Source organism: Phascolarctos cinereus, unplaced genomic scaffold (genome assembly GCF_003287225.1).
Source record: "Phascolarctos cinereus isolate Bilbo 61053 unplaced genomic scaffold, phaCin_HiC Scaffold_5;HRSCAF=322, whole genome shotgun sequence".
NCBI classification, from domain to species: domain Eukaryota; kingdom Metazoa; phylum Chordata; class Mammalia; order Diprotodontia; family Phascolarctidae; genus Phascolarctos; species Phascolarctos cinereus.
Window position 1 is genome coordinate 392,057,867 of NW_027555958.1, and position 14,859 is coordinate 392,072,725.

Here is a 14,859-nt window from a genome sequence, read left to right on the forward strand (position 1 = left end):
ACAGGATCTGAACACGAATTCTCTAATTCCAAACCAATTCTCCTTCCATGTAGCTTCTTTTTCTTCTGTGTAATTTCCTGTTAATAAGGTTCCATATACAGAAAAACAAACTACCCTCCTCAAATAATAACAATGCAGGCTATTTCAGGACGATGGAAAATAAGCTTTAATAAAACTAAAACGCAGCAAGTATCTACATTTTAAGGAAGTGATTCAGATTTCTACATTTTAAAAAATACTACCAAGGCAGGTAGAGGTCAAGAAAACACTGGGCAAATTTTCAAAGTAAAATAAATTCGGGGACCTGAATCAACTGGATATTATATAATTGCCTCAATTCTCCATTTCATATTTCTAGTATATACTATTCCAATTTTACCAACAATTAGGCCTACAATAATGACATGCAAGAGTAGTGCCAACTGACTAGAAAGAATATAGGCACACATTTTGGTCTTATTATCTCATTCTACATAGTGTACTCATTTCACTGTTAAATATAGTACAGAGGACAGTGCCAGACACTGTGTGAAAACCTCATGAAAAAGATAATCAAAGAAATGAAAACATTCACTTTACAAATAAGATTATTCCTAAGTCTGTCATAAAAACGTAAAGCTAATTCTTAATTCAATTTTATAAACTGCCTATACATGATCAATATGCAAGATTTTTTTAAACTAGCCTACTTACATAAGATACAGAAATAATTAACTCTAACAACAATTACATATTAATTCTAATTACTGTGACAAGATTTTTAAATGTTCTTATCACAGCCTCATATTTTTTGCACAGTTTTTAAAAACACAGAGATAAATTTCTCATGGTTATTTTTAAAGCTCTATCTGCTTCTAATAGATATATAAACAACGCTATTGGTGAAACTACCATATGACTGTTGAAGCTATAGGGTCACAGAATTTTAGAACTAGAATTCTGCCCTTCCATAGCTTTTGGAATATAACTACAAAATACACAATGTATCATAAAATATCTTATATCATCAAATGCCCTACTAGATTATATTACATAGAGGTAAGAATCATTTCAGCAATTTCTCCCTGTTTTTGTTAGTGTGAACACAGGAATACGTTTCATATGAAAATAACAAAAATCACAGACATTAGCCTGGCTTTTCTTGCCTGTGTCAGTTTCCCTCCCCTTCGTTCTTTTGAATTTACAAGCAGAAAAATTAAAAATATAATTAGAAATTTAACTGTCCCATATAATTTACATAAAACAGTAGTTCCTATAGCAACAAACCATTGAAAAGAGTTCTACTTACTGCTGCACGTCGGACGTATACAGGATGAGAAAGATGTACATTATTAAGCAGGAACAAGATAGAATCCAAAGTGTAGTATTCTCTGGGTTGGCCTTCCTTCCCTGTACTGAAGTAAACAAAGAAAGAGTTTTACTCACAAGCAGTAAAGTGCACTGGGAAAAACTAAAAGTGCGTGGCCCTAGGCAAGCTATAACCTCCTAAAGCCTCAGTTTCCTTATCTACAAAATCAGTTAAATTGGACTAGATTACTCTGATGTCCCCCTAGCTCTAAGTTTTATGATCTTACTTAACTATTATGTTTAAAAGATTATTAGTATCCTAACCAGCTTTCCACTTTACTTCCTCCCTAAACCTTTTTTATTCATCCTTCACAACTGGGGCAAAACTTTCCTTTCACATGCTTACCTGATCCCTATCATTTCTCAACTTAACATTCTTCCAATTTCTCAATCTGCATTGAAAGCCCTCTTTTCCAGCCTTCTCTCATACTAATTCACTCCTACCTATTCTAAAGTCCAAACTAACTGGACTACTTGTCCTTCCCCATATATGCACAACACTTTTTGACCTCCATACCCTCTATGCCTAGAATGGTCTTCCCTCACTCACTCCAACCCCATAAAAATCTACACTCATTCTTTAAACTCCAGGCTAAAATGTCACCTTCTCTGTGAAACTTTCTCCAAGCTCCCCTCATTCACACTTATCCCATTCTTGGACTTGACAGCATAGCACTTTATAACTATATGTACTAATGAGGTATTATTCTGTATTATATTTATTTTTATTATGTCATATCCCCTATCTGAAGCTCTATGAGATCAGAGGCTGACTTGTTAATCTTCGCATTTTCCCTAGTACTACATACCATGATAGGCACTTAATAAGTACTCATAATGTTAGTGCAAAATTATAACACCATCAAAATATTTCACTATAATACACTGACCTAATAAAATGCAAATTTAAAATCCTTAAAAATATAATACTTAGAAAAAATGATTTTGAGAAATTTAGATACAACTGACCACAATATGTGTGATATAATTTTAAATAACTGTTAAGAAGTTTCACTTTTTTTTAAATAAATTTTCATTTATTTAATACCAGTCCCTTGGCACAGGATAATTAATATTGCCATCGACATAAACATTTATGTAGGGCTTTAAAGTTTACAAAGCACTTTACATGCGTTATCTCACTTGGGCCTCATAATCTGTGATAGTTCACCTAGATCAGAAATGTCAAACTCATTGTCCCAAATTCAGCTTTGGTGTGTAGCCCAAAACAGATTAAAATTTAATTGAGAAATGTTTGATACAACAAAAATACAACACAAACAATGTTATTTTGTCATTTTCTAAGTTAAATGTATCCTGCAGGTTTCACACCACTGACCAAGGTAATTATCCTATGTATAAAATTTTATACAAATATATGTGTATATATATGTATATATATATATATATAAATACACACACACATATGTATGAGAAACATTTTAATTATAAGTTTAACTGTCAGACCACTAAAATACCTGAGGGAAAAGAATAAAAGAAGATAACCTCACAAGATTAAAACATATTTAAGAAGTATTCTGGCATAACCACTGCTACTGACATATTATCTTAACTTTACATTGTACTTTGTATCTATCATCTCACTTTAACTTCACAAAAATCCTGTGAGGTGAGTAGTGAAGATCTTATTAGTCTCATTTTACAGAACATTCTAAGCACTATGCTTTGATGCACAATAAATGAAACATCAGACATGGAGACAGAAGACCTCTATAGGTTCAAATATCACATCAGACTTAATAACTGTGCTGCTGTAGCACTGAACTTCTCAAAGTGTGTTTCCTCACTTGAATACTTCTACTACATACCTCAAAGGGTGTGTTAACCCTTTAACAAACCTTAAATTACTACATAATTTTTGAGTTTTATTATTATTATTAGGTCTTATAAACTTTCATAACAACAAACTGGCATAATCAACTTTTGTCCTTTACCAACTTCAAGCAACACGAAAATATCTCACTCACAGCTTCAAAAATCCTTTTGATCAAGATGCCAGTGATCTTTTCCCAGGAGATCTAAATACATACAGAGTACTGAAAGTTTTGTGTCCTTTCTACCCACAACTTAAAACAGATTTCTAAAACCTGAAAAAATAAAATGCTTTCCACAAATAATCAAACTATCTCAAACTGCTCAATTCTTCTTGAGTCAAGTTCCTTAAATCCTCAGGAAACATCATCTATGATCTGGATCTGTTTTCCTCTCCCCTTCACTCAAAAGTGTTTGTGTTATATTCTATTTACCCATCTCCAAAGCCCAGATCTCCCCTCCAAGTAAACCATTCATTGAAACAAACCACAGAACATACTGTTCTCTCAAGATTCCTTCATCAGGCAAATGCTCCATCCCACTTATTATAGGCCCAAACCTCGAACAAAAAACCTTTACAGTACTTCCATGAAAATACACTGGGATCTCCACATTGTGTTACTACATCTGAAAAGAGGTAGTAGAAAAAGATCAAAATTATGTATCTCTGTCCTAGCATAAAGAAACAAATATGCTTTGAGCTTTTGATGTTCTCTATCTTGCACAATTATTTAATTAACAGAATGAAGACAGTGTGAAATGGTTTAAAGTCTTTTGATGGGAAAAATGTCAATATACTGTATTCTTTATGCCACTGTTAGCTCATATTAAATGTCTCCCTAGAAAATCTACACAAAATACCTTGATCTAAGGAAAGGTCTTTAGTGTGTACATTCAGTACTATACCACAGTATATTAGGCTCCAAAAGCCAGTATACATGTACGTATGTACACATACATCATACTTTCATAAAATGATTTCCAGTTGGTTAGTGGAGTCTAATAAACCCATGCTAAAGGTTTAAGTACAAAATCAATTCTGTTATGGTTTGCATAACAAAGTTTTTTCAGCCCATTCTCATTCAGGGCTTGGGTTATCCAGCCAGGAAGTTCAATGGTTTGATTTTTCCTCCTTTTTGCAGCTCACGTTCTTGAGAATTTCACTGTTAGCACTTCCATCAGAAGATGGGAAACATGAAATTAAGATCAATATACCAAGCTAATTTATAAGAAAGTTCAGTAGGGGCATCGTTACTTGGCAGACTTGGAGGCAGGAAGAAACAAATTAAAAATCCTACCTCTGTTACTTACTACAGAAGTAGTGTAGTACAGGGGAAAGAACATTGATTTTGTATTCAGAGGACTTAGGTTCAAATTCTACCTATAATATTTACTACCTTGAAAGTTATTTAACCTCCATAGGCCTAATATTCCTCATTTGTAAATTGAAGGGAGTTGGACTAGTTGATTTCTGAAGTCTCTTCCAGATCTGGATCAATAATCCTATACTCTTAACCTCTCAGTGCTTCAGGGAACTGCCTGGGACTTTATTTGCCAAAGGTCCCTAGGTCTAATGTAAAAACAAGAGCTCCTTCCCAAACCTACATATTGTTTCAAACAAACAAACAAACAAACAAACAAACAAACAAACATCACTGACCAAAATGAAGTGTCTTCAAAAGGTAAAATGAATATGTATGCATGTATATTCCATACACACAAAATGAAATATAGCACTGACAACAGTCTGCACAAATGTAATACATACCAAATGGGGGGTGTGGGGGTGGGGAGAGGAAGGCTGTATACTTCAGTCAAAACAATATTTACTAGCAATACAGTTTTAGGGGCAGCTAGGTGGAGCAGTGGATAGAGCACCCGCCCTGGATTCAGGAGGACCTGAGTTCAAATCCAGCCTCAGAGACATAACACTTACTAGCTGTGTGACCCTGGGCAAGTCACTTAACCCCACTGCCCAACCACAAAAACAAAACAAAACAAAACAAAAAAAGCAATACAGTTTTGAATAGGTGCTTCAACGGGTATCCATAATCAGGTCCCAGTACAGCTTCCTATGCTGGTCTCCTATTACTTTTCTAATCCCCCCCCAAACTGGACTACTTTCTTAAACATATTCTAAGTTACTTTGCCTCTATACTGTTGCACATGCAGTTTCATCTCCCTTTAAAGTCCTCCCTTCCCAAGTTCTACTTGGGTAAATCCTGCATATCCTTCCAGAACTAGCTCAAATACAGTCAAGAGTGATCATTCCTTCTCTGAAGTCCCAAGGCACTTATCACACGGTAATAAACATCTACGAAAATGTCACATCTAATAGACTATAATCTCCATTCAAATACAGGTGGAACTGTTTTTTGTCTCCCCACTACCCTAGCAGCTCAGTGAATGTGCTTCATAAAACAAAAACACATAATTTTAAAAAAAGTTTTGTGACCCTGTGCAAATTCTGATAAGAATTTAAGAAAAGCGGAGTGTCACGTGACATACAAAAATCAACCAAAAAAACTAAACCTTTCTGCAGTAAGAATTCAATGTGACAAAAATCACCCAAGAATAATTGAATTTCACCTGTCCTTTCAATTACAGTTCAAGTTCTACACCTTTCCCTTGCTGAGAACTGAAGTTTTTGCTCCCAAGAGCCTAAATGTTAGAGTGCAAACCTCACCAAGTATAAGACTGACATAATAAGTAAACAATGACAGTAAGGGTCCTGGTACAATCTTCATGCCCAAGAATTTCCAATACATCATAATTTTAGTAAAGCAAGAAACACAAAGGGACTTTATAACATGGAAAAACCAGACCTGACAAGACAAATGCAGGCCCACATATACAATCATGTTCCTTTGCTCCATCACACCAACTTTTAAAAATACTCATCCCTTATGTCTACCTCATCTCCATTAGACTGAGCTCCTTGGGAGCAGGAATTGGGTTTTTTGCCTTTGAGCCTGGCACAGAGTAGGCGCTTACTGAATGCTACTTGATTGATGTCAACCACAATCTCCGTGAGCACCTACTTGCCTTCCCACCTAAACCTGACACGGCATCCACCTCCCAGACTTTCAATGAGATCCCTCGCCTATCCCTAAACCTCACTGGGCTCCCACCTCCCCTGAGCACACCCAACCAAACTCTTCAGTCCCTCCCCTCGAGAGGACACCTGCCCAGCTCTTTCTCCTCCGTCTCTGGGTACCCCTAACAGCATGCTCAGACCCCTGGCCAGCGGGGAGACAGAGGAAGAATGCGGGGAGAAAGCGCGAGGTGGGGGGGCGAGCGGGCGGGGGAAGGGACGCCCCACACATGGCAACCCGCCAGAGCCAAGGGCCCCCGGGGGGATGAGTCCGCAAGTGGGGGGGGGCTCCGGGAAGGCCCGCGGCCCCTAGGAGCCCTCTTGGTCCCGCCCCCCCCCTCGCTCCCTAAGGGTTTAAAGGAGGAGAACATCTGCAGGGACGGCCCTTCTCCTGCCTCTCTCGCCCCCAAAGTGAACTCCAGCGTTAGGGGGAAACTTTCCCCGCCGCACACTTCCTATCTCTTCCCTCTTCCCTGGATCCCGGGAGGCCGGGCAGAAGGGCGAGGAGGGGGCGCTGTCCTTCCTCCCGCCCGCCCTCCCCCTGGGCGGCAGCGGAGCTTCACTCACCCCCAAATCACATAGTTGGTCTTGACGTTCTTGGGCCAGGAGAACTCGCCGAAGATCACCTCATCCCCCTTCACCACGATCTCCTTCTTCTGGATGTTGTACTGGCGCAGGACACTCAGCACGTCCGCCATCTTCCCCCCCCCTGCGCTTCGGCCGCCGCGCTACCTCGGCCGCTGCCGCTCCGCCGGCCCCACCGCCTCTGCGCCTCCGCCACCGCCTCGGCCGCCTCCCTCCTCTGGGCTCTCTGCTCCCCCTGGCCGGCAGCCGCCGCCACCACTACAGCGCACCAACAGGAGCCGCACTAACAGCCGCCCGCGAAGACGACAGCACTAGACACCTAGGCAGCTGAGGACCCCGCGTTATCGGGCAAGGCCCCGCCGCCGGCTGCCCGAGCTGAACGCCTGAGCTCCAGTTGCCGCCGCTGTCGCTGCCGCCGCCACGGTCCCGCTGCCGCCAGGGGGAGCCGAGGCCTCCTGGGATAGGAGCTCGGCCAGACACGCACGCGGCGCCGCAGACAGCGCAACACTCACACGCTCAGTCTAGACTGACCCGGGGTACGCGCTTGTGATGCGCGTGCGCGTGCGGCTCGAGCGCAGTCGGGCAGAGCGCGCACAGCCACGCGCCACTTACAAACAAGCCGACTCTGGGGCGTGGCCAAAACGCCGAAATCTGGTAGTTCTCGCACGTCTCGGCTTTGTGGTCTCTCCCCGGGTCTTCAGATTTAACTCCTATCCCAGTTGTGTTCTGCGGTTATTAGGTGGCTGTCTCTGACTCTTCCCTGGTCATGCCTACTGTGCACTTTCTTATGACTTGTGAAGGTGGGTTGTTTCGGGGTGTTTAATTTGCGTAATGCTGTCTTCCTCTGTGAACTCAATTTAAGTAGGCTGGAAGGCTTTGGGAGAACTGGAGGCTTGTATCTTATTTCTAGTACGATCAATTCTAGTCAACAAGCACTTATGATTGAAGCAAAAAACAGGCCCTGCTCTCTTGGAGTCAGTAAATCATTTGTTAAGCAGCTACTATTTGCCTGGCACTATGCTAATAGCTGGGTATACAAGGAAGGGTTAAAAAAAAGTCCCTTTCATCAAGGCTAATGTAGACAACAGGCAGACAACTATGCACAAACAAGATGTATGCAAGATACATTGGAGATAATCCCAAAGAGAAGGTTCTAGTGTTAAAGAAATTTGGGAAAGGCTTCTTGCAGAAGGTAGAATTGTATCTGAGCCTCAAGGGAATCCAGAGGGAGAGATGAAGAAAGAGACAATGAGTTGAGAGCCAGTGAAAATGCTCGGATTTAGGAGTCTTATTGAAGGAACAGCCGGGACTCATTGGATTGTAGAGTTCACAAGGGGAGGTGAGATAAAAGTTTAAAAGACCACCTCGCTGATGCTAGACAAGTTGTGAAAGAAAAGCTCTTTGCAGCCTTTAAAGGGGTTAAAATAATGTAGTACATAATCTAAATAAAATAATAATTGTGATGGTAGGGTTACTAATTCATATTTATGGAAAAGACATTTATTAGGCATCTACTATGTGTCGGGTGTTGTGCTAAGCACTGTACAGCTATCATCTTACTTGATCCTAACAAAAACCCTAAAAAGGAGGTACTATTATTATTATCTACACTTTACAGATGAAGAAATTGAGGTTCAAGAAGGCTAAATAACTTGCCCAAGGTCACACAATTAGGTAGAGCTAATAGAGGCTCCTTTTGCCTGACCCCACTCCTCCTTAGTAGAGCAGTGAACAGATTTTTTAAAAAAACACTGAAGGGTATCACTGATGTTGTTTTCCTCTGTACCATAGCTATGGTAACAGTGAGAATAAGAGAGTTAATGAGACTGCTTGGTGTGGTCATGGATAGAGCCCTGGATTTGGAATCAGAAGGACTTGAATTTGAACCTTGTCTCAAGCATTTAAGCCCCTGTGACTCTGAGTTAGTCACTTAAGTTTTCTTGGCTTCAGTTTCTTCAACTGTAGAATTGAGGGAGTTGGACTGAATTCTAAGGACCCTTCCCATTCTATGACATCTATTCAATGGAGTTATGGCATAATATATATTTTATGTATGTGTATGTGTATACATATATGCACATAGATGTGTGTTTTAAAATATATGTACATGTATATATGCATATACACATGGTGGCTGAAGGACTATATTTCAGGACTGTTTGGGGTGATATCTATAATGAAACCAGTTTAAGCCTAATATTCAAAACCCACACACCTTAAGGCTGTATTAATAAACTTTGTTTAAATTTTGTTCAGAATGTAATGTTATTTTGTAAGGAATATTTTTTTAATATTCTAAGGGAAATTTTCAAAGAGTTTTGTGAAGAAGCCAGAACTAATAGGAACTGGCAGGTAGGGTATTCCCAATTGAAATCAGACTACAATAGGGCAACGAGACAACTAGTATTAGTTGGAAATTCACTGTGTAAGTACTTATTTGGTAAGTTAGTTTACTAGCTAGGTGCCAGACAGTGGGCTAAGTGCTGTGAATTCACAGAAATGCAAAAATAGTCCGTACCTCTAGGAGCGCACATTTTAAAGGAGAATTCTACTAGCGAACAACTATGAATTTACAAGATGTATACAAAGTGAATGAATGTAATCCCCCAGGGAACGCTGGAATTAAGTAAACTTCCTGCAAAAATTGGGATTCGAGCTGAATCTTAAAGGTAGCCTGAAGAACCCGCCTGTTGAGAGAGAGGAGGAAGTACATTCTAGGTGTGAGGGGGTTGTAGGTAAAACCTACGGAGTTAGGAGATGAAGGGTCTTCTGCAAGGAGTTTCAGCAGCTTAAAATAGTAATTATTCTAAGCCAAATTATAGAGAAAATGATTATAGGTATACTCAGAAGGATATTGGGAAAAAACTCGCCACTTTCCATAACTAAAAAGAATGTGATTCTACTTCCATGCATATATATTCTCAACAATACTAAAACCGCTGTCGAGATTTGAGCAGAAAGAAGGGTGGCATTTCTGGCTTTAGATAATTGATGGTAAGTGTTAGGAAAGCATTTTTCCTTCACTCTGATTAAGTTGGAGACAGACAAAAGACTAGCACCAAAGAAAAGTCAACTGCCGCTGTTTGAGGTTGGCCCAGGAGAGCTTTGTCATCAAGTTAATCTGAAGCCCGGAGTCCTTGGGATTTGGGGCTACAACTTAAAATTCAGTATGACTTGATGAAGTAAAATTCAGTTAAGAAAGGTATTTTAGACATTGATTTCTTTAGAAGTTGCTCTTTCTCTTTTACTTTTCTTGGAATAATATGAATCTCTCTGTCTCTCCTTTGTTTCCATTACCCTATACCTTGTAATATGCATTTCTTCATGTACAGTTTACATGTACATGTAAAATCCTCCTCCCCTTTCCGTGGTAGAATGTAAATTCCTTGAGTGCAGTTGACTATCATTTTTAAAAATTGGTATTTCCCGTGCTTAATACACCTAGAGGGAGGAGCTGATGATCTTCTGGCAAGGGAAATCTCTCCACATATATATAGATCACAACTTGAAACAGGCTTAGTAGATACATCTAGGAAGTTGCTTTAAACACATGGAAGTTAAGTGACTCGTCCAGGATAACATTACTTGCGCAATGGCAGAGACAGGATTTCAGTTCAAGTTTTCCTGACTCCAATCCTTGTGGGTGCTTAATATTAAATTGAACTGAAATGATCGTTTTGCATGGAATAGTTAATATTAAGATCAGCTGTTTTCATAGGATACTACATTGAGAGGTAAAAGTATCTTTAGAAGCAATCAGATCCAAGATCTCCCCATTTTACAGATGAGGAAACTGAGGCACAGAGCAATTAAATGACTTGTCCATGATCCTGCAAAATTTTTGTTATTTTGTACTATTAAGGTTTGGGAAACTCCATTAGAAGTATCACCAGGCTTAAGCAGGGCATGCTCTTTGATATAAAATGGGATGGGTGGTTGGGGGGAGTTTGAACTTGATAGCTTTAAAGACCCTTTTAGTTCTAAATCTATTATGCTATGAAAACAGCTTCTCGATATCAACCAGTCTTAATGCCTATATTTTTCTCATAGTTCCATATTACAGTCAAAACTACCACCTGCTATTAGCCTGCCTAAATTATACGGGTGACATAACTGCCACTAAAAGTTCAATCTTTAAGCCTAGAGCTACAAAATGACAGCACATTCAACACTCATTATTTCAATACTTATTACTTTAATGAATAATTGATGTCCTCCCTTCCCCATGATACTCAAGTGGTACAGATCAACATTCTGTGCAACACCTACTTGCTTGTATCCTCCCTATTGAAGAAAAAAAAACATTAATACTCTATGCTTTTAGGCACCAGTTTGCCAGAAACAACTTTCTTTAAGATTATTGTAATTATTAGCCATTTCTGACTTAGAAATGTCCAAAATGGCAGTTTCTCCATATCCTTTTGTGTGTGTGTGTGTGTGTGTGTGTGTGTGTGTGTGTGTATTTGTTTTAGGTAAGTTTTATTGGAAGCCAAGAAGAAAAATCACAATACATCACAATGCACTTCTGGGTTAACATGCCTAATAATTACCCCATTCTGGGTAGTGCAGAACACTCCTGCTAAATATTAAAGCCTTTGTGTTGAGTGTAGTTGAAAATGTAATGTGGCACTACTGCCACCTAGAGGCTTGACTACTAAATTGCAGGGGTGACTTTTTTTTTTAAGGGTTAACTCTGTTAAGCCTAAAGCTAAAGGGTGGGTGGTCTTCTAAAACAGGCTCTTGATAAAGAGATGGATATGCAATAAGTTATTCTCTAGTCATTGTACATAAAAATATGAAGACTGGTTTGTGAAGCAGACTTTATAAAGAATCAGATGAGATATTTGTAAAGTGTTTAATCACCCTCCTTCATTCAGGCTCTTTACCCCAATCCCTTTCTATTGCAATGGCCCAGACTAATTCCCCTCCTGGGCCTATGTCAGTCATTCCCATTCCCATTTATGGGCAAGGGGCCTTGAGAGTGGCTTACTACCATTACCCTCAGGGCTCTAGGATTAACCCTGAGGGATTGCTTTTGAATGTATGTGTACATATATGTATCTAAATATGCATGTAGATATACATATATACATACACATACATATGTGTATATATGTGTGTGTGTGTGTATACATAAAATCTTGAGACCCTACTGTTGATCTCCTTAGCAAGAACTGATAAATTTTTCTTTGTTTTGGAAGTATTACTTGTATATTGAATATCTTAATTTAATGTGCACTTTGTCTCTGAATGTGGAGTATTTGATTACTGAAGTATAGTTATGTCCTTTGCCAAAATATTATTGCTCTTCTCATCCTGTATGTTTGCTTCATTTCCAGTGAATGTTTTTTATGTTTTAATGTAGTCATGTTTAGGGGCAAACATGTAAACATTAAATATAATAAATAGCCTGATAGAGTAAACATTATTTCTATTCTATACTAACACTTCAAACATGAAGAAAATGACACAATTTTGAATTCAATTCAGCAAATATTTATTGAATTTAAGCAAATCTCTCAATTACATGCTTACTGTCATTACTTAAAACAAAATTCGTGTTGTGAAGTTTCACTCATAACACTGGATTTTCAGTTTGAGAAATTAAACACCTGCTATAACAGCAGGTCTTATTTTTCATATCATTTTGTGCTTGTCTTTAGATTAATTTTTTCCCCCCATTCAGGTTCTTAGCAAATTCACAATTTTGTTTTTGAGCTCTAGAACATCATACTTTCAGTAAAATAATGAATGGGAAGAATGATGTGAAATACTTAAATGGAAGCTCAGATAAACTATTCACTCAGTCCTTCACAGGCTGACCAGAAAAGCTGAGATGTACATTATGGTTCTGTATATTTAGGAGGATCTGAAATTCAGCTAATGACTAATGATATTATTGTATCAAATTGCATCAAGAAGAGGAAGATCTAGGTAAAACAGAATAGATTTTAAAGTTTTTGGGAGGATTAGATGCTAGACATACTTTCTCCTGTGCCTTGTAGTTAGGATTATTTGTAACCTTCAGTAAGTCACTGAACTGCTCTAGGCCTGATTACTTATTTAGTCACAAGGAGTTTACATAGTAGAAGAGATAAAACACATACATAATTATGATGCAAAATTGTTGTTGTTCAGTCCCTTTTCAGTCATGTTCAACTCTTTGTGATCCCATTTGGGTTTTCTTGACAAAGATACTGGAGTAGTTTGACGTTTGCTTTTCCAGCTCATTTTACAAATGTTAAGGGGTCCCCTGAACTTGTCTTTTTGAGTTGCCATATTTTCCAGAAACACTGGACCCAGACTGTGTAGGAGAGTCCGAATGTGTCAAGAACAAAGCCATGCCCCCCCCAGCTGACATAATGTATTATTTGCATACCAAGTTGTACTCCCTGTGTATCCTTGAGAGGCAAGACAGGTGCCAGTCAGTGTGCACTAGACTAAGAAATTGCTTGTGTAGCTGGAAACTTGATAGATAAGCAGCCATCCTATCTTCATAGTCTAGCAGTTCCCAAAGGAAAAGAATGTGGCTTTTGCCATCACCTTGCTCCTCCCTGGAAGGAGTGTTGTCCTTTTCCCACTTTGACTGCACCTTTCCCCCTGCCATGCCATGCCCCTTTAGGTGGGGATTTTTGATTTCTGAAGGAGTTCCTTGGTCCTGCTATTATAAAAATGCAAACTTCTGTATGGGTTATGAACTCTTTGGGTTCCACATGCAGGTTCATTTCTCTTGTAATAAACCTAGTTTTCATGTAACTTTCGTGAAGTTGTGATTGTCTGTTGACACACATGAAGAAACTGAGGCAAACAGGGTTAATTGACTTGACTGGAGTCACATAGATGAGAGTCTGAGGCCAGATGTGAACTCCAGAAAATGAGTCTTTCTGCCTCTAGGTTCAGTGTTCTTATCCACTGCACCACTTAGCTGCCCATAATGCAAAATAGAATTTGATAAATACATATAAAAACAGATCAAATGTTATAAAGCAAATATAATTCCCTACAGGGGAGGTTCCATGATATGATGGACCAGCTTCAAGGAAGAAATTTTATTTGAGCTAGGTCTTGAAGGACAGGTATGATTTCAATTAGCAGCGATCATAGGGGTATTCCAGGAAGTAGAAATAATTAAAAAGGCATGGAGGTTAGGACTCTCATAATGTGTTTATAGACTGGTCATATAATGATAATTATGTGTAATATTTTAAAAACATTCTCATGAACAAAGGAATAATAAAATGGAATTGGCATTATCTTGGAATGGAAGATAGCTTAGAGTTATATATTTGTATATAATGTATATTATATGTAATTTGTGTATAATGTATAGTTGTGTGTTATATGTATAGTATGTATATGTATATTGTATGTAATTTGTATATAATGTATAGTTGTATCAAACTCAATCCTCGTGGGCTGCATATTGATTTAGAAAACCACAAATTAACATTACTTACATTGTATTTTTGTTTATTTTATTAAACTTTTCCTAATTATATTTTCATCTGGTTCTGCACTACTCTGGAATTTTGTTCGTGGCGATATTGACACCTCTGACTTAGAGAATAGTTAGTCTAACCTTGCACAAAATATAGGAATATAGATAAGTAGTTCAACATCTGTTAAGTGCCAGTTATGTGCTAGGCACTGTGCTGGGTAGTGAGGATACAACAACAAAAATGAAACAATCCCTGCCCTCAAGAAACTTATAATCTCTTGGGGTGATAGAGCAAGTATACATAAAAGTGCAGTAGAGGGTTTGAGAACTTACTGACATCCTAAGATTTGTAATTCAAAGAGACAAAATTCCCTTCAGAGAGCCTAGAAAGTCATTTGAGACTATCACTATTTTTGCATGGTAAGGTGGAATTGAATCACACCCCAGAGTTCTTAAAGAGATACACAGGATCTTCAAGAAATAGACTGATAGTAAGGAGTGGGAACCTCAAGAGCTAAGCAACAGCAGCAACAAGGGGGGTCAGCCACCTCAACCTTGACCA

At 38.7% G+C, this 14,859-nt stretch overlaps 1 protein-coding gene across 1 annotated transcript in view; it reads right to left on the reverse strand.

Moving 5' to 3' along the window:
• The window catches only part of CDC73 (cell division cycle 73), a 145,207-nt gene extending 137,883 nt beyond the window's left edge, over positions 1–7,324 (reverse strand). Inside the window, exons 1-2 of the mRNA XM_020984445.2 lie at positions 6,842–7,324; positions 1,289–1,394 (exon numbers count right to left, since the gene is read on the reverse strand). Of these exons, the coding sequence (XP_020840104.1) occupies positions 1,289–1,394; positions 6,842–6,972 (237 nt within the window). The 5' untranslated portion in view covers positions 6,973–7,324. The remainder of the gene's footprint in view (positions 1–1,288; positions 1,395–6,841) is intronic.
• Positions 7,325–14,859: the final 7,535 nt, after the last annotated feature.